At 59.8% G+C, this 26772-nt stretch overlaps 1 protein-coding gene across 1 annotated transcript in view; it reads left to right on the top strand.

Annotated features, from left to right (window-relative positions):
* The first annotated feature begins 599 nt into the window (after window positions 1–599).
* Window positions 600–26772, top strand: part of MDGA1 (MAM domain containing glycosylphosphatidylinositol anchor 1) — a 57361-nt gene continuing 31188 nt past the window's right edge. Inside the window, exon 1 of the mRNA XM_056137293.1 lies at window positions 600–1264. Within this exon, the coding sequence (XP_055993268.1) occupies window positions 1198–1264 (67 nt within the window). The 5' untranslated portion in view covers window positions 600–1197. The remainder of the gene's footprint in view (window positions 1265–26772) is intronic.

The raw sequence follows: 26772 nt of genomic DNA on the forward strand, positions 1-26772 counted from the left end.
GGGAGGAGCGGGCGGCAGCCTGCTTCCCTCGGCCCTGTTTTGTTTTCTCTAATTGGTCCTGGGGGAGGCGAGGAAATTGGACCGAGGCTGGGCCGGGCGGGCTGGGCTGCCTTTAATTGGCTCCTTTTTTTTAACTGGAGGGGAATCAAACAGGAGAGCGAGTGACAAAGGGTGGGAGAGCGAGAGACCGAGCGGGGAGACGCGAGGAGGAGGAGGAGGAGGAGGAGGGAGGCGGCGGGAGGAGGGGGCGGGGGGCGGGATGAGGAGCTCCGGGCGGGGGGAGCCGCACCGCGCAGCCCAAGTTGCCGAGCGCGCAGGGCGCTCCCGCGGCCCGGAGCCCCGCACGGCCCCGCCCTCCCGGGCCCCCCGCGGGCAGAGACCGCCGGGCGGGGGCGCGGACGCCCAAGTTGGGGCGCGGCGCGGCGCGCGGAGAGCACCGGCACCAGGCGGGCGCGGAGAGCATCGGGCGGGCGCGGAGAGCACCAGCCCGGCGCGGAGAGCACCAGGCGGGCGCGGAGAGCACCGGGCGGGCGCCGAGAGCACCAGCCCGGCGAGGAGAGCACCAGGCGGGCGCCGGGAGCACTAGCCCGGCGCGGAGAGCACTAGCCCGGCGAGGAGAGCACCGGCCGGGCGCGGAGAGCACCAGGCGGGCGCCGGGAGCAGCGGCCGGGCGCGGCCGGGCGGAGCGGAGCTGCCGGGTGTCGGCGCCGCAGCCCGGCCGCGGGGAGAGCGCGGAGATCGCGGGTTTCTGGTCTTGTTTTTCCCAGCGACTCAAACTTTCCTCCGTCCCTCGCGTCCTGGGGTCCCCCTCGGCGGGAACTGCCCTTCGGGTTCCCGCGGGGCGCCGGGCAGCGGACCCGGGCGGGGGGCTTGGGGCCCGGGTCTGCCCGCCGCTCTGAGCCCCCGCACCCGCCGCAGGACCCGCCCCGCGCCGCGGCCTCCCGTGCCCGCTCCGCCCAGGGGCATCCCCGGGGCGGGGAGACGACAAGTTTGTCGGTGGCCAGTGGCCTGTGGGCTCGAGCGCCGCCGCCAGCGGGGACCCGGCGCCCGCAGCCCGCGCAGCCCGCCCCGGGCACCTGGAGCCGGGGCGCTGGCCCTCGCGGTCGCCGCTCGGGAAGGCGGGCACGCAAGGGGCACCGCGGGGCCCCGGCGGATGCGCCCCCCGCCGCCTCGCGGGATGAAGCACGGGCCGTGAAGATGGAGCTGACCTGCCTCCTGCTCCTGGCGCTGCTCCCGGTCCACGGCCGGGCACAAGGAGTCTACGGTAAGCGCCCGCGCCCCGCGCCGCGCCCAAACTTTGCAAGAGGCGCAAAGTGCGCGCCGCCGGGTTCGGTGGGGCGTCGGCTCGGACTCGGGCGCGGAGGGCGCCGGGTCCCAGCGACGGGCCGCGGGGAAGCCGGAGGTGCCGGGAGACGGACCCCGTTTCCCAGACCGTGCGGGGGGACCCGCGAGCGCCGGCTCGGGAGACCCCGGCAGACCCGAAGCCTCGTCCCGCCGCGGCCCGCGGAGTCGGAGCCGAGCGGACCCGAGCCCGTGCCGGTGGCCGCCGGCGCTCGCTTCTCGGCGGTCCGCGCCGTGCCCGCGTCCCGGGGTTGGGCGCCTAAAACGCAGGCATCCCTTGTCGGACTTCTCCGGAGGACCCCGTCGTTCCTGCCCTTGGTTCCAGGCCACAAACCCTCGGCCCACCTGCCTTTCATCAGTGCGCACCAGCACGCACGCACACACACACACACACACGCACACACACAGAGCCACCGTGCCCTGGGAACGCAAACACCATCCGCACCCATCGGGTCCAAACTCAGCCTCCACAGAGGCGCTTCGCAGCCCCACGTTCGGCTCGTTGGCACAGCCGGGGACTCCGGTCACCCGGGGCTTCCTTTCCTTTCCCGGGCTTCCCGGGAAAAGGGTCAGGGAGCAGGCAGCATTTGCCCAGAACCCCGGGGACAGCCCCCCGCTCCCAGGGACTCTCCCTTGCAGTTCTTTCCGAGGCCGGGCATTGGGTGTGGGTCACTTTTTAATGAGCGGAGCGGGAAGGAATCACCTTCCACTCTTCCTGGGGGTCGAGGATCTAATTATTTGCTTCCGATCGGGGCGAGAGTTTGATCTGTTCCCTGGTAGTGGCAGAGGCGCTGTCTCCCTCTGCCCAGCCTCGGGGGCAGAGCTAAATGCTTTCTTCTGTGGCGAGCTGGGAAAGGAAGGGTGTCCGGAGGTGCTGTGCTCCTGGCCCTGCCCAGCTAGCTGGCTGGGGCTGAATTCCCTGGGGGAGGCCGGCCCAGGCATCCAGCCAAACTCTGCTTCTTAATTAGTTTGTGTGTCGCTTACTGCCTTGGCCCTTTGCAGAGGCAGGAAGGGGAGGGGTGTGAAAGAATGCATGCAGACCAACTGCGAGAGCTGGTGTGTGTGTGTGTGTTTGTGTGTGGTGGTGGTGGGGGTCTCAGCTGCGCAATCCCAGAGGTCTGGGGGGAGGGGAAGCCCCAGGAGGTGAGGGGGATTCTCTTCTTTCTTCCTTAAAGCTTTCACTGCCTCCTTAAGAGGGGGGCAAAGTCAGGCCTTGGCTGAGGCCTTGGCCACTTTCTGCCCTGCCCTGGGGCCCCTGAGAGGAACACCCCCATCTCGGGGGCCCCTGAGAGGGACCCTCTCCCATCTCCCTCTGAGCGCCTCGGGGAGGCTCCTGGTCATCCTCTCCTGCACCCCTTTCAGCCACCCCGTCTCACGTGGGGAAAGTGCCGATGAAGAGGAGGGTCCTGATGTGGGAACCTCTGATTTATTCTCTGGCTCATCTGCCCCCCCCTCCCCAAACCCCCACCTCCATGTCTGGGATCCTCCCTCCTCCCTCCCAGGCTGGCTCCTGCCTCTCTCACCCAGAGCAGAAGGGGCTGTGCTGGGTGCTCGGGGAGGCTGGCAGAGAGAGTTTGGCTCTGGGGAAGGCTGGGGCGCGGTAGCCAGGAGAGAGAAGGGCGCCGCAAGGGGTCTACAGTGGTGTCCTTGGACGTGAGGAGCTTTGAGCAGATCCAAGGAAGGGGCAGGGGATGCCTGGGACTCAGGAGAGAGGCAGCCCGGAAGGCGGCTCTTCTGGCCCCAGCTGTTCACTGCCCCCAGGAGGGCACAGTGCCGTGGCGGGTAGGAGCGAGGGTGGCCTGGCACCCAGGAGCGACAGGCACAAACTCACGGTGTGTGTGAAGGGCCAGGACTGGGGGCGGGGGAGGGATTGGGCTATGCTTCTTAGTAGTCTTCGAATATTCTAGCTCTCAGCTAGCAGAGTGCTCCTCGAGGGGTTCTGGCTGATGAACTGCAGCAGGGGCAGGGCCCGGCAGGGGACGTGGGGGCTGGGTGAGGAGCTGCAAGGAGAGCGGGCCTGAGAGGCGGCTGTGGGGATCTGTGGGCGGAGGCGGGCAAGTGGCAGCATGTGCCCGCCTCTCACCTCACCCCTTCGTCCCGTCCCTTCGGGGGTCCCTGGCCTGTCTCTCCAGGAGGGCCCCAGACACACTCTGTCTGGCCAGGTGGCCTCGCTCCTCCTAGGGGCACAGATGCGACAGCAGCCGAGTGCTGGACCAGATGGTCAATTTGGAGGCAATCCCCTGTTCTCTCCCCGCCGCCCAGTCTCCTGGCCCTGAGTCCTGCTCTGGGGCAGGTCTGCTCCCTGGCAGCAGTGACGGAGGGGGCAGGCGGTCACAGACAGCACGCGACCAGCCACCTAACCGTCCCCCTGCTGCGGGACTTCGGGCCGCAGGTCGGTGGGTTTCCTTATCAAAACACAACAAGCCCTTGGATTATTTAATATGCAGGAGTGGGAACTGACATTATCCTTAAGACAGGTTGTTTGCAACTTACTGGTGGAAGTCAAAATATTTCACCAAAGGTGTCATCAGAAACTACTATCCTATGCTAATTTTTGTGGGAACATGAAGACAGATGTTGAATAATTTGACAAGAGCAACATAGCTTACAGAATTATCACCAAGTCAGGTTTTTCCCCTCCTCTGAGGGATGCAGAGAAGGAATGAATCCAGGAAGTGTGTTTGGGCGTTGTGGACCCTCCAGGGATGGTTCACCTGAGTTCCTACCCAGATCTTGAAGCAGGCTGTCCATTTCTGGGTCTGGAACATGGAGGAGAAAACCGTGGTCTCCTGGAGCCAACCGAGGCTCATGCCTTCTGAATGTCGCTAAGGATATCGGTCCCCTGTCCCTTCTCAGCTCTAGAAACCCAGAGGGAGGGGATCTCGCAGAAGCCGGCTGAGGCGGGGTTGTTTTCAGCATGGTCTGCTGTGCATACCTACTCCCCAGGCCCCCCTAGGTGAGGACCCCTATGGTGACCTGTTTCCAGGGAGGCTGGGAATCTATGCTTCCCTGCAGGGCAGGGGTAGGGGGATTGTGTCGGCCAGGAAAGCTCCCGTGGACGGGCAGGTTGGGGAGAGGCCAGGGGCCCACTTGTAATTGGCCTGGCCTGGCTGTGAGCTGCTGGGGCCGAGGTGGCAAAGCCTCATTTAGCGCCTGGTATTAGCTCTGCTTTACTGGAACATGGAGGGACGGGCGGGGGGCTCCGTCGGGAGAGTGGAGGGAGCTAATCACAGCCGCCCAGGCCTGGCAAATGAATGATGCAGGAAATCAATACCTGGAGGCGGGAGTGGAAATCCGGCCAGTGGCACAGCCCCGGCTCCCGCTGCCTGGGAGACGCAGGGGGCCCTGAGAGGAGTGAGCCAGAGGCAGGCGCGTGGAGAAGCCTCCGCCCGCATCCTCCCTGTCACCCCAGTTCTGTCTCCCAACCCCTGCCTGTCATCTCGTGCACGGGGCTCCGGATGTGAGCCGGAAGCTGCCCCAGCAAGGGCCCCGGGATCTGGAGCTTTCCTGGGCGTCTCACCCTGCAGACCCCTGTCCCCACGCCCCTGCCAGTCTGGACGGGCAGAGAGGGTCACCTGAGACCAGCCAGACCTGCTGGGCGCTGCTTGCCGCGTGCTGGCTGCCTGGGTCTTGCCCGCGGGGTGGCCCTGCCATGCCAGATGTGGCCAGCAGGGGGAGGGCTTGGCCGCCGCATAGCTTTGTGCCTTTCCTGGGCGCCTGTGGCCCCGGTTCCCTGGAAACGGGAGCTCCTGGAGAGCCTTCTGATGGTGCAGACCGCCCCCCACCCCAATCCTCCAGGCGCCATAAAGAACCCCCAGTCCCAAGGCAGGGTCCGTCCTCTGAAGCGCCTGTGGGCCCCTCTGCTTCTGGCATAGAGCCTCTCCGGCCCCAGCGAGCACGGAGATGCTGATGTGGACAGCAGGGGCTTAACCCCAGGCTTGACTCCTGGTTCCAAACCTTGCAATCTTTCATTTCCCCAAGTCTGTGAGTAACGGGGTATTTTGCAAAAACAAAGACTACCAAAAAAAAAAAACATAAGAAAGTGAAGCTCAGGGGCTGGAGCGATAGAGAGCGCAGCAGGGAGGGCGTTTGCCTTGCACGTGGCCGACCCGGGTTCGATTTCCAGCATCCTATATGCACCACCAGGAGTAAGTCTTGAGTGCAGAGCCAGGAGGAACCTGAGTATCACCGGTATGACCCAAAAAGGAAAAGAAAGAGAAAGTGAAGTTCATGCACTATCCACACGTGTGTGTGTTGAAGATTCTTCAGAATAAAGAGGGTGCATGACGAGGGGCGAGCTTCAGGGAGAGTCCTGGGTCGGGGCTGTGGGGGTCCCTGCGTCTACCAGCTCCTTCAAGTCCTGTAGCTTTTGAGAGGTCCCAGAGGGGGGGGACAGGTTCTACTGTCCCCATCTCACAGTTGTGAAAACCTAGGTTCCCGGAATTTAAGTGACCAGTTGAAGGTCTCTTGCGGGTCAGTGGTGGCCCTGCGGGTTTCTGACTTGGCCGGTGTCCTCACAGGTCACCTCACCCCACAGCGCCCTGGAGCCCCGCCTGTGTCCACAGAGAGAGGGGGATGGGGGTGAAGGGGTGAAGGTCCTGCCCTGGAGGATGTGGAAGGGGTCTCACGTGTAGGAGAGGACCCCTGGGAGATCCCGATGTCCCCATCCAAGTGGAAAGGCAGCTACGGGGGGGGGGACGGGCTTCCCAGAGGAAGCCGCAAACCCCAGCACCTTAGGGGGAAGGCGGCATTTGACGTGACCTTGACAAGCGGCAGTGGGAATGCGAAGGCAGGAAGGAGAGAGGACCAGGAGCCGGGGGAGCAGTGAGTCACCCAGATGGGCTGGAGAGAGTTTGCCAGTGAGGGCACAGCAACAGCGTAATTACAGGGCCGGGCGGCTCTCATGTTTACCGTCTGGGCTGAGTTCACAGATCCGCCTGTCTTCCTTCTCCTCACTACAGCCCTGGAGACAGTCGTTCATTGGCCCATTTTCCTGATGAGTAAACGGGGGCTTAAGAAAGAGCAAATCCTCCGTCAAAGTTGTGGAACTGGGTCTCGCTGAATTCCGGGGTGTTGAGGAGTCTGTGCGTGGGCGGGGTTGGGGGGCGGGAGTCAGGGAGAAGCTGTGCAGAGGTCTGAAGCGGGAAAATGGGATGGGAACTTGTTGGGAGGCTCTAGCGGGGAGCACGGAGACTCAGCCACCCCTGACCAAGGGCGGTCTGCCACGATTCGGGGAGGGTCGTCCCTTCGGATCAGGCATGCGGCTCTGGAGGGTCACACCTGGAGCTGTGAGGGAGGAAGGCACATCGAACCAGCCTGGAGGTCTCTGGGTGACAGAGAATGGGTGGATTGTGCAGGAGGCAGGAGGTGGGGGACTGGCCTGTCTGGGGAGCCGGAGTGAGATTCGACCCGGGTGTGGCTCTGGGAGTGGGGAGGCCCAAGAACTGGGCCGCCCACCAAGGGCGAGCAGAGGCACGGCATAGGAGAGACGGTGAGAGTAACAGACCGTCAGCTGCAGGGGGACAGGCAGTGGGCGAGTCGGTGAACACGGCATAACCCGTCCTATGGGGGCAGTCTGATGAAAAAGAATAAGACAGCTAAAGGGTGTCAGACTGTGTTTCAGGTTCAAGTTAGGGTGAGCAAGGAGAGTGGGGGTTCCATGGGAGGTGTCACTAGAGCAGAAACATGAAGCTGCAGGGGGCGGAGGGAAGGCTGGTAGATCTTTTCAGGAAGTATATTCTAGGAGGGGAAGAGCTGGCGCAAAGGCCCTGTGGTAGGCCAGCCTGTTGAACAACAATAAAAAGTCTATTATGAGTGGTGGTGGTGGTGTGTGTGTGTGTGTGTGTGTGTGTGTGTGTGTGTGTGTTAGAGAGTTGCAGCCTGGAAGGTAATATAAGGACTTTAGGTTTTATTTGAGTGAACATGGAAGTGTCGGGAATGTATCGAGCAGAGAATGGCCATGAAATGACCGTTCTCCTTCCCAGTGGAGTCCCTGTGACTGCCGTGTGGAGGTGGGTGAGAAGCGTTCGGGGGTGGGGAAGTGACCCAAAGGTGAGCGGAGGTGAGCGAGAAGACTGCGCTGTCGCTGGCCCTGAGTCTGACGAAAGGGCTCAGCCAGACACGGGCTGGACAGGACAGGGACGGTCAGTGTGGGGGACGGAGCTCCCAGGGAGGCAGACGTGCGGCAGCAGAGGGAGAGTTAAGATCCTGGACTTCCGGGTGAGGCCGAGTTCTGACCCCTGTTCCAGCCCACACTGGGAGGAAGTCCCCAGAAACTTCCATCCACTCTCTCTGCCGTGGGTGGCAGCCACGGGCACGTGTGACCCTCCTGCTGCGCATGTGAGAAGTAGGTGGCTGTGGGAGCTGTACCCAGCACAGCCACCAGAAGTGGCTTCGCTCAGGAACCAGCACTGTTTGGACCTCGTGGGATTCTGGCACTGGATGGCTGGGACCGTGGAGAGGGCGGGTGGGAGTGAGAGTTGGGGCTCAGGTGTACTATTTATTTATTGATGGGTTGATTGATGTTTTGGGCCCTGGCAGTGCTCAGGGCTTACTTCTGGCTCTGTGGTCAGTGAGTGATCACTCCTGGTGGTGCTCGGGGGACCCTCTGGGATGCTGGGGATCGAACCCAGGTCAGCTGCATGCAAAGCAAGTGCCCTCTCTGCTGTGCTGTCACTCCAGCCCCTCGGATGTACTGCTTAGAGGAGGCAGCTAAGTGGGCTGGTGCATGTGGAAGTCCTGGGTTTCGTCCCTGGCATCCCATAGTCACCAAGACCCCCCCCCAGGAGCGCTGCCAAGTACGACCCCCCAAAGAAGAGGCAGCTGTGCCCACAGGAACAGATCAGTGTGGCAGAAAGCCTGAGCTGAGCTGTGCCAGGGGAGAGAGAGCAGGAGACTGGGCTGAGAGAGTGCCTGTGGGCTGGGGGCTGGGAGGGAGACAGTGGGTGTCATGGAGGAGGCTGCGGTGTGATTGAGGAGGCCGGGGAACTGAGAGGTGGGCGGCTGGCACTGCAGAGTAGTGCTTGTCCGGCTCCAGGTGGGACTCGGGGATTTTTTTTTTTTTTTTGCTTTTTGGGTCACACCCGACGATGCAACAGGGTTACTCCTGGCTCATGCACTCAGGAATTACTCCTGGTGGTGCTCAGGGGACCATATGGGATGCTGGGAATCGAACCCGGGTCGGCCGCATGCAAGGCAGATGCCCTCCCCACTGTGCTATCGCTCCAGCCTCTCAGGGACTTTTTGAAGACTCGGATCTGGATCCGTCAGGTCCCAGACTTGGCTGAGCGTCTGCATTTCCCATGGGCTCCAGGAAGGCTGCGGTTCATCAGAGGATGAGACGCTAATGGCTGGGTGGGCTGGACAGCAGATGGGCAGCTGGCTGCCTTGGAGGGACCCTCCCCAGTAGCCTTGCCTCTCCGGCCTCAGTTTCCTGAGCTGGAGTCTGGGTCAGGCACGCCCACACCATTCCAAGGCCAGCTGTGGGGGACTGCCCAGGGGCAGATGTGGGTCCCCAAGCATGTCTGTGGAAGCAGCTTGCAGGGTCAGGAGCGCCCACTGGCCAGAGCTTGGCCTTCTGCCCAGGTAGCTGGGTGCACCGAGGGGCGTGGTCGCTGGGGGCGGGGGGTGGGCTCCACGCAGGGCTCAGTCTCAGGTCAGGGATGCCCGCCCACCCAGCCGACTTGGAGTCTCTGGAGGCTTGGAGGCAGCCAGGAGAGGAACAGCTCTCAGCCCCAGCGCATGGAAGAACCACCTGGAGAATTTTTCACCCACAGCTGCCTGGCTTTGCCCCAGCCTGGGCATCAGACACTCGGCAGGTGGCACCGGGCAGCTGTGGCGGGAAGAGGCGCCAGTTGAGTCCCGGCACAGCTGGTGGAGAAACGCCTCCCAGCGAGACAGATGTCTCCTGCCCGGGGGTTTTCAGGGTATTTCTGGGTTTTCTAGGACATCACTCATGCTTCCTTTCCGCCCAGCTCATCTGGACCCTGGGTCTTTTCTTAAAAAAATACATCAACATTTTTTTTTTTAAGGTAAAGGTAAAGGCCCTCCCGTTGTTCATCGATTTGCTCGAGCGGGCCCAGTAACGTCTCCATTGGAGACTTTGTTGTTACTGTGTCTGGCATATCGAATACTCTCGGTAGCTTGCCGGGCTCTCCGAGAGGGGCGGAGGAATTGAACCCGGGTCGGCCATGTTGACTGCATGCAAGGCAAACGCCCTATTTTTTTTTAATTTTATCTATTTATTTATTTACTTATTTGGGGGGGGGGGATCACACCCAGTGATGCTCAGGGGTCATTCCTGGCTCTGCACTCAGGAATCACTCCTGGCGGTGCTTGGGGGACCCTATGGGATGCTGGGGATTGAACCCGGGTCGGCTGTGTGCAAGGCAAACTCTCTACCCGCTGTGCTATTGCTCCAGCCCCTTGACATGGTTTTAAAAAATGTTATGGACAGGGAAAATTTCTCCCTTCACTGTGGAACTGGGAGGTCGGGTTAGGGGTTGGGAGATGCCCCCCCCCCCACCCGGCTCCCAGCCATGGACTCGGGGAGCCGGACCCTGAGAAACGGAGAGCTCAGGAGTGCTGTCTGCACGGTCACGCCAGGCCCCTTCTGCGCTTTCAGGAACACCAGCTCTTTGTCTGTTGTTGCCCCTGCTGGTCTAGAATAAAATCAGAATTTCAGGCCTGGGCCATGGGCCTGTCGCTGTCAGTCACTCCAGCCTTCACTCCTGCTCACTGACTGGGAGCCTGGACGGTGTGGGTGCGTCCGTGCCGGGGGCCCCAGGGGCGGGAATCGCAGTTGCCTCATTTCCCAGGACAGGCCCCAGGCCCTTCAGCGAGCCAGTCAGGGAGTCGGGCTTTGGTTTGACTGTCTTCCTGGTGGTGCTCAGGGGCTACTCCCGGTTTGGTGCTCGGGGAGCCAGTGGTCAGAAGCGAAGTGTCACGCAGCACGGCAAGGGCCCAGCTGCCGGGCCTCTCCCCGGCCTGCCCACTGGTCGGTGCCAGGGGCCCAGGGCGGTCTGTGCCTCAGAGGGTGAGTCGGTGGCTGAGTGTGGTCCGGGTGGGCTAGAAGCCTGCACGTCCCCAGAGCTCAGAGGGGCCGCGCTGCCGCAGACCAACGCCCGCCCCTGGCTCCTGGCTCTGCCTCCAGCCGCGCCTCCACACTTGGCTGAGTGTCAGGACTGCCTGCAGGGTGTTTAAAATCCCGAAGCCTCGGTCACACATCAGAGCAATTAACTCCAAATGTCGAGAGTGGGAACAGGAGGGGGGGGTGCCAGGGGGGATTGGAGCAGGCCTGGGGAGCCTGACCTCAGAGCACCTGCCTCAGGGTCACCACGGGCTGCCGGGCTCAGCCTCCAAGGCCGGGCCAGGGAAGAGTGAAGAAGAGTGTCTCAGGAGGGCTGGGCCTAGCAGCGCCCCTCTAGGGGTTCAGCACCCTCAGATAGGTTGGGAAGCAGGCTGTGACCCCGTTCTCTCCTAAGAAAATCAGAGTTCGTGGGGCTAGAGCAATAGCATAGAGGGTGGGGCGTTTGCCTTGCACGCGGCCGACCTGGGTTCGATTCCCAGCATCCCTCATGGTCTCCTGAGCACTGCCAGGGGTGATTCCTGAGTGCAGAGCCAAGAGGAACCCCTGTGCACTTCCAGGTGTGACCCAAAAAGTAAAAAAAAAGAAAACCAAGGTTCCGCTAGGAAGAGGGGAAGGATTCTGGTGGGCAGGCAGTGTCCTCGGGGGCAGCTGGCATTTCTCGAAAGGAGACTGGATTTAGACAGACGTGGACACTGGGCTTGCAGCCCGGCTCAGTGGACGGAGGCGCTGACTGCTCTGAGCAAGGCCAGGGGGAGCTTCGAGGAGAGTAGACGGGAAGAGGCTTCCTTGGGGCCCCACACGTCCTTTAGGGGCCCTGCATCCCTCTGCAGTCCCACCCTCTGCCCCATCAAGTCCCCCATCCCCACCCCCGTCACACTTCCAGGAGTTGGTTCATTGGTTGGTTTGCGGGCCAGCTGGCAGTGCTCGGGTCGCCCCTGGGGTGCTGGGACTCAACTGCGCTCTCCCCTGAACCCTCTCTCCTGCACCCGAGCTGGCCCATGGCTGCCGGTTCCTCTGTCCACAGGCTAACAGCTCTTTAAGTCCACGCACTGCAGAGCCCTGTGGACCCTCCCGGGGCAGCTCAGTGAGAGGTATCCGAGGGCCTGAGAGGAGAAGGGGTCACTGCATCCCAGCAGGCAAGCAGAGGCCTGTGGGCCAGTGCTGGAAGGTACGGACTAAGTCCTCCCCTCGGCACGCCGATACCACGGGAGAGCAAGATCTGTGCTGTCTTGGGCCTCCGTGCTGACAAGTTCTTCCCATCTATCCTTATTTCAACTTGCTACAGCGGTTTCTTACCGGGACGATTAGGAGCTGAGGCCTTTAAGCTGGGCCTGACCCTCTCCGTGGCTCTCTGAGTCTTGACCTTAAGATTCGGAGGCCCACAGAGATGGCACAGTGCCAAGGCACTCGCTGTGTGTGCAGCTGCTGCAGCGGCAACGGTTCGAGTCCCTGCACGGCGCATGGCGCTCCAGGCACAGCCAGCTGCGGTCCCTTGAACACAAAGCCAGGATAGCCATCAGCAGAGACCCCCGGGCCAAAATAAAATAAAGAACAGCAAAAAGAAGTTTTAAGACAGGCATGTTTGCTCGTCTCCAAAAGAGACATGAAGAACGAGGCGGGCAGTTAAGTCTGTGAGCTCCGTCTTTCTCCCACCACCTCCACCCTGGAGCCTCACTGCATCCTGACAGCTCTGGATGCAGTGCCCGTGGCTGGATGCCGTGGGGGGGCTTCCTGGCAGTGCTGGGAACCCTGCAGGGTGGTGGTGGGGGTGGGGGTGAGGATTGTGTCTACTGTCCAGTCCCACCTCAGACCACTGACATGAGCTCCGGGGCAGTCTCGGCCGCTGCCTCTGTCTGGAAGGCGCGCCTGGTGTCCCGCAAGTCGTTTCCTGCTGGTGGATCAGATGATTTGGGTCTTGAATCAACTGGACATAGGCGAGGAGGTTGGAGGGCTGTGACGGGCAAAGGTCAAGGAGAATGGCAGGGTATCGGGAGTCGTGTGTGTGTGTGTGTGTGTGTGTGTGTGTGTGTGTGTGTGTGTGTGTGTTGGGCACTGGAGCACGAGCATGTGAGTGACTTCACAGTCGCCGCCGTGGCGCTCTGACCGGGTTTGGGCTGCTGCCCTTGGCTGCCTAGCCGCAGATGCCGACGGCAGCTGGGTACAGGCAGCTTCTCTTGGGAGTGAGCTGCGCACGCACGGGAGGAAACGGGCCGAGACAGAAGCCAAGGGAATCAACAGACTTGTCTCTGAAAGGTGATGTTCCTGCCCCACCAGGGGTCTCTGTGTGCCGGGGGTGGCCCCCGCAGAGGAGGAGCAGGGTGTGCCCATCCGGCCTCTCCCATCATTAGCTCAGCCACTCTGGGCGCTTCCCTCCCCGACGCATTGCCCAGGGCGCAACAGAAAGCCGGAGCCGGAGCCGCGGAGAGCCTGGGGCAGGGAGGAGCAGGTGCGGCTGAGCGAGAGGGCGGACGAAGCCCCAACAGCCCTGCGGTGTTGCGCCCAACAGGCAGCGGTGGTGGCCCCAGCCCTGGCCTGGCTTTTCCGATCCCGCCGCCCGCCCCTTTGGCTGAGCTCTTTGTTCTTCGGGTTGGCTTCTGGGCTGCATGTACAGACCCTGATTCCATCCGAGAAGTCTCCCTGCCGTCCCCAGACCTGCAGGCTGCTCATTCCCCTCCCTGCTGCTGCGGCCAGCACCCCAACACATCAGTTTTCGCCCTGGCCCTTCCTCTCAGAGCCGGGCTTCCCCTGAAGGAGGAGAGGCCCTGGGGTCCCGGGGTGGGGGGAACCCTGTCCTGTCATGAGCAGCAGGACTGCTGGCCCCCCGCTGGGCGCGCTGGAGGTGGCCAGGCGCAGAGGCATCAGGTGCTGCCCTCACCAGGAACCACACCTCCCCCTGTACCACGGTCCTGCTGTGAGCATCCCCGCCCTGCCTTGACTCCCTGGTGGCTGTGACATGACCTGCCCAACCCACTGCAACTCAGCACTCCAACCCCCTGCGACCTCCCCCAGGGCTGAGGGTCTCCTAAAGGAAGGGGTTGGGGACCACCCCCCTACAGTTGGACAGTGTATCAGTTATTACCAGTGCCTCTGCGGGGACAGCAGGGCAAGACAAAGACGGAATCACAGGCGTGTGGAGCCAGGAGGGATCTCCCGGCAAAGCTAACATCTCTTCAAAAGAAAAACCCGAGGCTTGGAGAGGCCCGGGAAGCCCTCAGGCCACAGCAAATGGGGAAGCCGGCTGGGCCTTGCGTAAGGTCAGAGGTCGGCTGCCCGCAGGCAGGCTTCAGAGCCAGACAGCAGTGCCCGAGGGTCACCGAGCTGGGACGCTGGTGTGTGGCAGACAGGCCCTCTCTCCTCATTAACGCTCGGCTCAGCCCTGGGCTGGCTGCTACTGTGGGCGCGTGCAGTGGGCCTGCTGGGGCCAGGACAGGACCTCCATTCTGTCCCACTCCCGGTGGGCCTTCGGAGCATGCTCCTCCACTCTGCCTTGGCCAGCTTCCCCAGATGGCCAGGTGTCTGCTGCCCCTGGCCGCAGCAGCCTCGGGCCTTGCCTGGGGAGCTGGTACTGAAGGGTCCCTGGAGGGCCTGAGCGCAGACTCCCAGTCCCCTCAGCTCCGCTTCCCCTCACTCAGTCCTGCGGGGCAGCTGGGGAGCCGCTCCTTGAAGGCCCCGGCTTCGGGAATGTGCGCGTGAGTGCGTGCGTGCGTGTGTGTGTGTGTGTGTGTGTGTGTGCAGATTCACAGCCTGAGGTCCATCCTCAGGGGCCAAGCACACACCGTTCTCTCTCTCTGTGTTCTCTACCAGTGTGTGTTCTGTCTGGCTGTGCGTGCTCTCTCTGCCTGTGCTCTCTCTGCCTGTGCTCTCTCTGCCTGTGCTCTCTCTACCTGTGCTCTCTCTGCCTGTGTGTGCTCTCTCTGCCTGGGTGTGTTCTCTCTGCCCATGTGTGCACTCTCTGTACTTTGGTGCCGTGTAAACATGTGTGAGCCTGTGTGTGTGTACATGCTGTGTACAACAGGGGTTGGGCGAGAGCACAGGTAGGGCACTGGCCTTGCACAAGGCCCACCTGGGTTTATCTAAGAGCCCTCTAGGGCCCCCTGAGCCCCACCAGGAGTAAGAGCCAGGAGTCAGCCCTGAGAGCTGCTAGGTGTGACCCCAACAACAACAAAAGCACAACCAACCAGAACAGGCCTATATTTGGGGGCTGTGCAGATATGTGAGGGGCCCTGCACAGCAATTCGGGGGCTTCTTTGGGTCTCCATCCTCCCATCTCCCGGGAGCCTCTAGTCGCCCTGGGCTGGCTGGACTCCTCACGGAGCCTGGAACAGGCACCCAGCACCGAGTTTGGCCAGCCTGGGCCTAACTGCCCCGCTCCCTCCTGGAGACCTGGAGTGGGGGCCAGGGGCAGGCCCGGGCTGGCCGAGAGCTCCTGGCTAATTTTCCCGGTCTCCATCGACCCAGCAGCTTCTCCTGAGTCTATTAGCAGTCGGAGAGTGAAAATATCCCCCATCGCGAGCCCTGACCTGAGACAGGGAGGAATCCATAGCAATTTGTTCAAACAGAGGAAAGCGGTTCCCTCTGATTTGTATTCCAATTTATTCCAAGCAGGAAGGGGGCTGGCGTGGGGAGGGGGCACACCCTGGGCTTGCCAGAGCTGGGCCTGGGCTTGGGCCCCTCTGCCCCCATGCCAGCCAGGGTGGCAGCTGGTGTTCCTGTAGTTGCTGGGGGGCGGGGGGAGGCAGGGGTGGGCTGGCAGGAGAGCCCAGTTGTGGATTTGGATTTTGCTCAGCACAAAGCCACCCGCTCGGAGCCTCTCTTCCCGGGCACCGGGCCCTGCGCCAGGCGTGCGCTCACCCACTGTGCCGGTGCCAGGGTGGGGGGCTGGGCCGGTGCCTGGACACAGTGGCTCCAGCTGGGCTGCGGGTGTGGGGGTTCCCCAGCCCGCCCCTGGCTCAGACTCAGAGCGGGACGGGACAGCGCCTGTGTGGTGGCCCCTCCCCGTGGCCCAGCGCGCCTCCCCAGACGGCGCCGGGGCTTGGCTACCGGCCTGAGCAAACTCCCTTTTGTGCCTGGGTCGCGCTTGTCCGTCACGACTGTCTGCTGGGCACCTTCCCCACAGCCCTCACAGCGCCCAGGCAGGCTGTGTGCCTCAGTTTCCCCGCTCCCTCCACCCCGCCTTGCACCCTCTCTCTGCTCCTGCTCGGAAGTGCTTCTCCCTCCCATGGGAGGGGGCAGTGACAGGGTCCCAGGAGTGTGTGTTGGGGGTGGGGGGCCTGTCAGGCCCATTCCCTCGGCCCAGGCCTCCCCAGAAGTGGTGCTGTGGTTCTGGGGAGGGTCAGCCTGGCCCTCCAGCGTGGACCCTCCTTCCCTTGCGTGCGTCAGCGCCCCCCCCCCCCCCAGCAGGCGCTTCACACTGCGGTGCGAGGTGTCAGCCGGAGCTCCGGTCAGCCGCTGCCTCACGCAGGTTCCATGACACCACGGGGTCTAATTTCAGAAGCAAGCGACTAAATATATCGAAGCCCGATGAGTAATCGGCCCTGGGCGTGGGGCGGGGCTCCACTCTCCAGGAGAGGAGTGGGGCTCTTGGGACAGGCTGGGGTTCGAGTCCCACTGCTGCCACCGCCAGCCAGGCTCAGAGAGGAAGGGTTGGAGGAGGAGCAGGAGCGGTGCTGGAGTGCTCCCCACCCCCAGGCCCTGCCCAGGAAGCCCTGGACCTGGAGGAGGGGCAGAAGTCCAGCCCCCCCCCCCCCCACCTCCCTGAGTCCCTGTAACCGGAGCCTGCCTCAGTTGCTCCAGGCTTTCTGGGGCCCTTCCCTGTCACCCCCTCTGCCCACCCCACTTGCCCCTCCCTGCTGCGGCCCCTCCCCCCCACTCCTGACTTGTGTCCTCCCTGTGACTGACCTGGGCCCGCAGACCTTCCGCTTCCTCCCGGAACCCACTGGGTTTGAAGTCATTTACCGCTCAGCGGCTCAGCATTATAATCAGAGCCCACAGTGCAGGCCACTTATGTGGCTTCTAACATTTTTGCCTAAAAAAAAGGAGAGAACCCCTTCCGAGATGAAGGGACAAAAATTATGAGAATACTTACGCAGGAAGGCCAGATACTGTAATTCCTGGTTTATTAATACACCTGATCCTAAGGAAAATAATATGTTCCGAAACTTTCTGTTTCCTGAATCTTAAAGAAACAAAATGATTTTCATATCCGTTCGGGGAACCTAACATGCTTTCCCTTCGGGGTGTTCGTCTTCAGAAAGGGATGCAGACAAAAGGGAATGCCCTGCCACAGTGGCAGGGGGGGATGGGGGGATGGGGGGAGGGATACTGGGATCCATGGTGGTGGAAAATGGGCACTGATGAAGGGATGGGTATTTGATCATGGTATGACCGAAACCCAAGCACAAAAACTTGTAAATCTACAACTGTACCTCATGGTGTTTCACTAATAAAAAATAAATTAAAAAAAAAAAGAAAGGGATGCAGAGAGAACGAGCAAGTGACTGTTTAATATGCAGATGTGGCGGAGTGCTCCTAGGGTGTGCAGAGTCCAGAGGAACTGAGAGCCATGGAGGTGGCAGGTGGGGTCCGGACGGGCCTCTGGGACCGAGCTGAAGGCAGTGAGGGAGGCTGAGGGAGGGAGATCTGGGCACTGGAGCAGAACCATTAGCAGAAGGGGCTGTGCAAAGGCCCTGGAGCGTGGGATCAGACTCCTTGGAGATCAGCACTGCCAGACGGGAAAGGGCAAGTGGAGAGCCTGACTAAGCAGGGGACAGGTCTGACTTTGGCTCTGGGTGCTACGGGAGGGACAATTGGGGTTCTTGGCTTTGGGCCTCCCAAGGGGAGCTCGGACTGGGCCAGTGGGTTCGAGGACCCGGTGCAGCTTGGCTGCTGCAGTGCCAGTAGTTGCCTGGGCCACGCCTGGTGGTGCTTGGAGTGATGGTTTGGGCCTCCCGGGCAGGGACACCCGTGGTGCTGGGATCGAACAGGGCTGGCTGCAGGCCAGGCGTGTTCCTTAATCCCCCTCCGATCTCTCGGCCTGCTTCGGTCGGTCTGTAGGGGGTCACTCCTGGGGAGGTGGCCCAGTGATCAGGAGCTACGCTCCAGTGACGCTCAGCGGCCCGAGAGAGGTGGGGGGCCCCCAGGGCCTGGAGACCACTCACAGTGGGGCAGCTCTGCCTACTGGGAAGACTTCTCTGGCTGCCGGCTGTGGAGGGTGAGCCGGGCGGCTCCCTGCAGGGGCGGGGTGGGGGCACCTCCACTCTCTGGCCCTGCCAGCCGGTGGGGGCAGGAAGGGCCGCCCTCCCGCGGTCAAGGGCCTGAGCCTTCCTCTGGGCTCTGCTCTTTGCTCCTGTTCCTCCCCCTTGCCCAGGACCTGGGTGGCACCAGCAATCACATGAGAGGCTTCCTGTTTGTAGGCAGCGCTGGGGTCTGTGTCACGTAAGGGCTCTCACCAGCCAGGTGCCTCGAGTCCTCTCATGCGGGTCCTCCTCCCGTGCAGTCACAGGACCAGTGACATCCCGACTGCCGCAGAACACGTGGCAACACCAGGGCTTGAACCCCCGGCTCCTGGCTCTCTGCTCTGCTCGCCAACTGCTCCCCCACCCCCCCGGGGGTGAGGGGAGCCACAGCCACACGGGCAGGCTGCAGCAGTCGGATGGGGCTCCCTTCAGGCCACTCCACCTCAGGGTGGGGCAGCCCGGGGCCCGCGGTGGCCTGGGTGGGGGGCGTCACAGCTGCCTGGTGGCGTCAACCCTTCGCCCCGCCAAACACTGTCCTCCCCTGCCCTTCCATCCTGAGGGACGGACTGCACGCGCTCTCCGAGGACAGGATTGATTTCGCTTTCAGAGTTGTTATTGTTATTAGTATCCACTTAAACAACTTCATCAGGGGAGAAGCCGCCCAGTGACTGTCAGGCGTTAACCGTTCATTCCACAGCCCCTGCCCATGGCTGTCGATATGTTTTTACATGGCAATAAACAGCGGTCGGCTCTGCCTTCTCAGATGCTTCATCTCCGACACACGTCTCCCTGTATCGACCGGGCACTCGCTGTCATTCCCACGGCTCTGGGGTCCCCTCGCCGCCACGCAAGGCCGCCACCCTTCTCCACACTGGCCTTTGGACGGGTGCCAGGGTCCTCTTCTTCTAAGCAGTTCTGCCGTGAATATCCTGATGTGAATTACTTTTCCTTTGAAATGATTTCCTTGGGGCCTGTTCCCCAAAGTGAGATTGCCTAATAGGTCACCGGACAGGAACAGCTTTATGGCTCTCATTTCGCTCTGCCGGCGTCGTGCGGTGGAAGTTTCAGCCAGCCTCCCACACGGCCCAACCACAATGAATTTTATCATTTTAATTTATAGCCACTGGCTTAATGGCTGCATTAAGGCCTGTGTCTTAACTTCCAATGTTCACTTTTTGCAGCCATGTTGGAATCTTTTGGCACCTACTGACACGAGACCCGATGGGTGCAGACCTTCACAGTTTACCTGGCGCGTTCTCACAGATGCCAGGGGCCTGGAGGAAGCCTGTCTTAGACTGTAAGACTGTAAGACTCTGCTTAGGTGACAAAATGGGGCTTGAATCAGGCGAAGCCAGGCTGGAGCTTCCAAGTGGCCCTGCAGGTTAGGTCAGAAAGGGTTCCACATGTCGGCCTGGTACTGTCCTGAGTGCCGAGGGTCCCCAGATGCCCAGGCCGGCCCAGACCAAGTGCCTCCAGCCCTCGTCCTCTCTGCCCTGCTGGCTGACATCCAGGCCTCAGCCAGGGCGTGAGGAGGCAGGCTTGGCAGGGATCACAGAGAGGGCCCTGCTTCACCCCTACACCGGACAGCAGAGCGAGGGGCGGACACTCGGCCTTGCCCCGGGGCCAGGTACCTGCCATCACCCCTATCCCTCCTGCTGGTGGGGCCTTCGGGTGCTCTGCCCCACCCCCTGCTCAGGACCGGCCCAGGCTCTGCTCTGTGGGTGCCTGCCGGGGGCCTGTCTTCCTCCTGCCCCTCGTGTGCTGCTCTCGGGTGGCCTCGGGCACCCTGGGGTGGGCTCCCTCCCTCCCGCTGCGCCTGGGAAGCTGGAACTGTTACGAGCCGCCCGGACACCAGCAGTAGGGAAGGGTGAGGGCCGTCTCATCCCCTCAGTTCTGTCCACCTTGAGGACCCCTTCCTGGGGCCCCAGAACCCTGCCCTGGCCAGTAGCCCGCAAGAGGTGCCGGGCCGGAGCAGCCGCTGCCTGGGGCTCAGTGTTCAGGATTTGCTCCCTGGTGGGTCTCGTAACAAAGCCTTCGGCAGGGAGGGGACACCGGCAGCTCTGACAGAGAGGCAGGACCCCGGGTTGGACCGGGCTGAGCCGAGGCTGTCAGTGGCCATCTGAGGGACAGTTGTCAGAGGCCCGGGAGGTGGGGTGATGTGGCTCCCAATTGACCGTGTGGCCATGGGCCAGTGATCTGGCCTCTCTGAACCTCTCTCTCCATTGGCAAAATGAGGTCTCCGTGCTACCTGCCTCCAGCCCAAGTCGCTCTGGGTGACGAGGGCTGCAGCGTCCTGCTCTCTGGGCAGAGCACAGACCCCACGCAGAGGCCCCCTTCCTCTGGGAACAGTCCCAAGCCCAGTATGGAGGCCCTCGGGGAGGTGCCCAGAGAGACCAGGACAAAGTCCTCAACAACTTCCCCAACAACAACTTCCCCTTCCTCAACAACAACTCAGTTCTGAGTCTTTAACAGGGCTCCCTGATGCCCTGGCGTCCCAGAGGACTCTGTGTGAAGGTTCTAGGAGCAGCCTGTGCCCAGCTGTGGGGTTCCCTGCAGGGACTGCCACTGCCAAGGTGCCAACTCTGCAGAAGCCACAGGCCCTGCCAGGAGAGCAGGCTGGACCCCGAGCCCCAGCCGGGACTGATGCATGCATGTGTCGGAGAATGCACAGGTTCGGGAGACAGTCTTGCAGCCAGAGGGGAGGTCATTGAATTGGAGTTTGCCTCTGGTGAGAAAACGCGACGTGTGTTGGAGAACCAAGCTGTGGCGCCGTGTGTGCTGGACCCACAGGGCAGAGGTGTGTAGGAACCGTCACCGAAGGGATCAGTGAATTGATGGCACTTAGGCAGTGACTGGGAGTGCCCCTCCCCCCACCTTTAAAACATCATTTCAGGCGCCAAGGTTTGCATTTCTGTTTCGCTTTGGGGTCACACCGGCTGTGCTCAGGCACATGGGTGCTGGGGGATGAACACAGGTGGCCACATGCAAGGTCTCACCCTCTCTGCTCTTTCTCCAGCTCCATACTGTTGTGTTGTTGTTGTTGTTGCTGTTGTTTTGGTGGTGATAGAGGGGCACACCTGGCAGTACTCAGGTGTCTAATTCCTGACTCTGCACTCAGTGATCACTCCTGCTGAGGTTTGGAGACCATATGGGATGCCTGGATTGGACTTGGGTCAGCTGTGTGCAAAGCAAGTGCCCTCCCCGCTGGACGATGGCTCTGACCCTACAAGACGGGAATGACAGTGCCCTTTGGAGAGTTGGGAGAGCAGGAGCGGAGGGCAGGAGCTTGACCGGAGGTCTAACACCCTGAGGGCTGAGTCCAGGTGGACACACTGAGGCGTTGCCCGTCCAGGGCTCCGGAGGGCACCAAGGCCAGGCCAGCTACTCGGGCGAGGGCACAGCACGATTCCAGTGGAGCTGATTGTGGAGGCTGGCCTCAGACACAGAGAGCTCCTGGGAAGCCACCTCACTGGCAGCGGGGCTGTGGGAGCACGGGGCGTCTGCCCTCAGAGGGCCCAGGAGGCAGGGCTGATTTCCTCAGCCGGGTTGGCAGGAGCCCCTCGGGGTGGGGCCCCATCCCTGGCAGGAGCAGGGCCCTGCCCGGAGAGCCTCCGCCCAGGCCTGGCCTCCATCCTCCGGGCAGCTAATTGAAAGAGAAAAGCCCTGTGAACATTTCAGCACGGTTAACTCTGCTAAATTATTCAATGTCCATTTGCATTACGTGCATACAAGGATCGATCAACATATGCACAGCAGGAGCCGGGAGGGCAATAACGGGCCGTGTCCAAGGAGCTGCCCAGTCTGGGGAGGCTGTCCAGTGCTGTCCCACACCTACCTCTGCCCAATGCTGTGCAGCTTCTCTAAACTTGCTGGGCCTCAGCTCTCTCACCTGAGAAATGGGCACAGTAGAGCCCCACTGGGAGCACTGTGCAGAGGACAGATGTAAGCCCCTCCTGCTAATGGTGGTGCAGAGCTGGTGCTGTGTCTGCGTAGCTCATGGTTATGGGCTGTTGTGCTGTTTGGGGGGGCTTGACGCACCCCGCTCCTCTCAGCGGGCCCGGAGGCATCGTTCTGACCAGCTCACCCGGAGAGTTTGCATCCCTAAGTCTTGGGCCAGGGTGCCTGAGCTCCTGGCAGCTCCCATGTGGAGCCTTTGCCAATGACTGCCGGGAGCCATCAGGGGCCTCGCTTCCTGCCCGTGGGGGCGGGCTGGCTGGTGGGGGTGCCCTGGCATCTGGAAGCTGACAGACCCACTCTGGGGAGGGGGGAGTTGGCAGCCCCCCTTCTCCTTTGCTCTCTCGGCCCCTCCTTGCAGAGCGCCTTTAGAGAGAGGCAGGAGGAGGGCACCCCCACACAGCCTGGGCTGGGATGAGCCTTTACTTGCTCACGGGGGTGGAGGCACGTGCAGTACCTGGGATCGAACTCATGGTCTCACAGACGTTGGGGGTGGGGATAGCACTCGAACTACTTCCCCCCCCCCCCCCCCCGCCGTCCCCATGATGAAGTTTGTAGCGCACAGGGGTGCCTGGGAGCACCCTTCAAGGGGCTGTCTGCCCTGATCACGCACCCCCCCCAGCCCCTGGGGTGCAGGTGTCTGACTGCACCCCAGCCCCTGGGCTGGCAGCTGGGGAGAAGAGCTGTTGGTGGGAAATGAGGGTCCTTGGCGTCCCTTCCAGAGTCCAGACCCTGGGGCCACCTGAGACTCAGCTGAGGGGGAAGGCGCGAGGGCTCACAGCTTCCTTGCTGGGTCTGAGGGGGCTTAGCACACGTCCACATCTCCCTGGACTGGGCGTGCACTCCAGCAGGAAGGAAGTAGGCCTGTCTCTCCTGTCCCGGCAGCACTAGACTCGGACGGCCAGGGTGGGCTGGGGGCCTGGAGTGCTCAGTGCTCACAGACCTCTCTGCTGCTGGTTTCTACAGAGCTTTACACTGTCTTATTGGTTTTTTGTTTGTTTGTTTGTTTGTTTTGCTTTTTTTTTTTTAGGTCACAGGAGCGATAGCACAGCGGTAGGGCGTTTGCCTTGCACGCAGCCAACACGGCCGACCCCGAGTTCGATTCCTCCGCCCCTCTCGGAGAGCCCGGCAAGCTACCGAGAGTATCTTGCCCGCACGGCAGAGCCTGGCAAGCTCCCCATGACGTATTCGATATGCCAGACACAGTAACAACAAAGTCTCCAATGGAGACGTTACTGGGCCCGCTTGAGCAAATCGATGAACAACAGGAGGACAGTGACAGTGACCCAGCAATACACAGGTGTTACTCCTGACTCTACACTCAGGAATTACTCCTGGCTGTGCTCGGGGGACCATATGGGATGCTGGGAATTGAACCCGGGTCGGCCGCGTGCAAGGCAAACACCCTAACTGCTGTGCTATCGCTCCAGCCCCTACACTGTCTTATAGAACATTGCTATTTTACACCGTGTTAAGGTGTAAAGAAAGGGTTTAATGGTGGAAAATGTTTGAATTTATTTATTTGGGTATTTTTTTGGGGGGGTGGTCACACTCACCAAGACTGAGGAACTACCCCTGGCTCTGTGGTCAGGGAGACAAGGGCTCAGCCCACTGCACTGTCTCTCTGGTCCCTGAAAACTTTTGAAGTTAGAAAAAATTGTTTAGGTGGGGCTGGGGGTATGGTAGAAAACATTCCAGAAGGCGGAAAAACTGGGCTCAATTCTCAGCAGGCAAAAAAAACCCCAAACCAAAACAAAACAAAAACCCAAAACGACAAAGCCCTCGTTAGGGGGGTCACAGCAGAGGTGCTGGCCGTGGAACCCCACCGCCCGCGCATCTCAGCCACTTCGAGGAGATGCTAGAGCGGGTCGTGTTTCTCTGCAGGACCTGTCAGGGCCTTGGCACAGCCTGGGGTCACTGAGTCCCCAGAGGGAGGTGCTGGGGCGTCCGTGTGTACTGGAGCCCGTTTCCTCTAGGGACTGTGAGGCGCCCACAGCGGCTCAGAGTGTGGGGGTCTGCTGGGGAGGGGCAGGCATAGGGTGGAGAAATCTCAGAGCAGAGGCTCAGGGCACGCCAGCTTCTGGAATCTTCTGCGCGAGGGAGGGCTTAATGACCGGGGCACAGGCCTTTCCTGCGTCTTGCAGGCTCCTGGCGGCAGCACTTCTGGAACCATGTGGGGGCCTGGAGGCTGTTGTTTGTGTGTGTGCTTTCACATTCTTTCTGAAAGTTAAAAAAAAATTTCAATTGGTGAGATACAAGGGCTGGAGTGATAGCACAGTGGGTAGGGCATTTTCCTTGCTCATGGCCAACCTGGCCGACCCGGCTTCGATTCCTCCGCCTCTCTTGGAGAGCCCGGCAAGCTACTGACAGTATCCCGCCCTCACAACAAAGCCTGGCAAGCTACCCGTGACATATTTCATATGCCAAAAACAGTAACAACAAGTCGCACAATGGAGACGTTACTGGGCCTGCTCGAGCAAATCAATGAACAACAGGAGGACAGTGACAGTGACAGGTGAGATACACAGTTACAGAGTTTTCGTGATTGGGTTTCAGTCACACAATGTCCAACACCAGTGTACATTTCCCACTGCCAATGTCCTCAGATCCCCTGCTGACCCTCACCCTGCCTCAGTGGACCATATATATGGGATGCTGGGAATCGAACCCGGGTCGGCCGTGTGCAAGGCAAACGCCCTCCCCGCTGTGCTATTGCTCCAGCCCCAGGACGGCTGCCTTTTGGCTTTGCTTTTTGTTTTCTGCTTTTTGTGTCACACCTGGTGATGCTCAGGGGTTCCTCCTGGCTCCTGCACCCGGGGATTACTCCTGGCTGTGCTCGGGGGACCATATGGGATGCTGGGAATCGAACCCGGGTCGGCCGCGTGCAAGGCAAACGCCCTCCCCGCTGTGCTATCGCCCCAGCCCCCACACTCTCCTTTTAGGCACTGTGGTTTGCAATACTTTGCTGAAACTGGTATTGAAATAAAAACAGACCTTCAGATCAGAGGAATAGAGTTGAATATTCTGAGACAGACCCTCAGGTATATGATCAATTAATCTTTGATAAAGGAGGAAAAAAATGAAGTGGATCTAGGAAACCTCTTCAATAAGTGGTGTTGAGAAAACTGGTAAGCTACATGCAAATAAATAGATAAAGAAACGCAGACCTCTTGCTAATGCCATGCACGAATATCAAATCAAAATGAATCAAAGACCTTGGTGTCAGACATGAATCCACAAGGTACACGGAGGAAAACACAGGCAGATTTCTCTATGACATTGAAGCTAAAGGCATCTTCAAGGATGAAACACCACTGACCAAGCAAGTGGAAGTGAAGATAAACAAGTGGGACTACATTAAACTAAGAAGCTTCTGCACCTCAAAGGAAACGATGACCAGGAAACAAAGACAGCCCGTGTATTGGGAAAAATTATTCACCAAACACTCACCTGATAGGGAATTGATATCAAAGATATAAAAGGCACTGGTAGAAGTTTACAAGAAAGACATTCAACCCCATCAAAAAATGGGAAGAGAAAGTGAACAGAAAATTCGTCAAAGAAGAAATTCAGATAGCCAAATGGCACGTGAAAAAGTGCAGTACATCACCAATCATCAGGGAGCTGCAGATCAAAACAATAACGAGTTCATCTCACACCACAGGGACCAGCACACATCCAAAAGATCAAGAGCAACCAGTGCTGGTGCAGATGTGGGGAGAAAGGGACTCTCTTTCACTGCTAGTGGGAACGTTAATTGAATGTCTAGCCTTTTTGGAAAACAATATGGACATTCCTCAAAAAACTCAAAATTAAACTTCCACACGATCCAGTGATAACTGCTCCTGGGAATATAACCAGGGGCCCCAAAACAGTGCAGAAAGGGCATCTGCACTTCTGTGTTCATTGCAGCACTATAGACAAGAGCCAGAATCTGAAAACAACACAAGTGTCTGGAAACAGAGGAGTGGATAAAGAAACTATGGTACTTCTACACAATGGAATACTTTGCAGCTAGGAAAAGTCAAGTCATGAAATTGGCTTATACATGGATGGACAAGGAGAATATCATGCTTAGTTAAATGAGTCAGAGAGGGAAGGACATAGGATGATCACACTTGTTTGCGGGATGTATAAAAAACATAGTAAGTGAATAATACCCAAAGTCAGCAGAAATGAGGACCCAGGAAGATTGGTCTATGTTTGGAAGCTTGCCACAAAGGAGGAGGGGGAGGACAGTTAGGACAGAGAAGGACCACTACGACTATGGTAGTTGGAAATGATCACTCCGGGCATGAACTGGGTGCTGGCAGGTGAAGTGATATGCATGATCACTTTAACCATGCTGTTGTAATTACTGCTGCTTTGTAGTAAAGTTTGAAGTTGAGGAAAGTGATGTTTCTCATCTTATTTTTCCCAAGAATTTCTTTAGCTATTTGGGAGGGTTTGTTGTTCCACGGTTGGAGTGATAGCACAGCAGGTAGGGCGTTTGCCTTGCACGTGGCTGGCCCAGGTTCGATTCCTCCATCCCTTTCCGAGAGCCCGGCAAGCTACTGAGAGTATCCCGCCCACACAACAGAGCCTGACAAGCTCCCCGTGGCATGTTCGATATGCTAAACACAGTAACAACAAGTCTCACAATGGAGACGTTACTGGTGCCTGGTCAAGCAAATCGGTGAACAACGGGAGGACAGTGCTGCAGTGCTATTTTCACATATGAATTTCAGGAATGTTTGAACTATTATTTAAAAAAAAATGACATGGGCTTCCTTATAGGGATTGCATTGAATATGTACAGTGCTCTGGGGAGAGTACCGTTTAAATTATATTAACCTTCCAAATTCATGAGCAGGGGTGTATTTCCATTTCCTCATGTCCTCTTTTATTTCTTGAAATAGATTTTTGTAGTTTTCTTTGTATAGGTCTTTCACCTCTCTAGCTAAGCTGACGCCAAGGTACTTGATTTTCTGAGGCACAATTGTGAATAAAACTTGTTTCAACATCTCTCGCTTCTCTTTTATTAGTAGTGTATAGGAAAGGCATCGACTTTTATGTTTTAATTTTGTGATCCGTCACTTTTCTATGCAAATATATTGTTTCTGGGTGCTTTTTTGTAGAGTCTTTAGGATTTTCTGACTGTAGTATCATGTCAGC

Source organism: Sorex fumeus, unplaced genomic scaffold, assembly GCF_029834395.1.
Source record: "Sorex fumeus unplaced genomic scaffold, SorFum_2.1 ptg000123l, whole genome shotgun sequence".
Lineage (NCBI taxonomy): Eukaryota > Metazoa > Chordata > Mammalia > Eulipotyphla > Soricidae > Sorex > Sorex fumeus.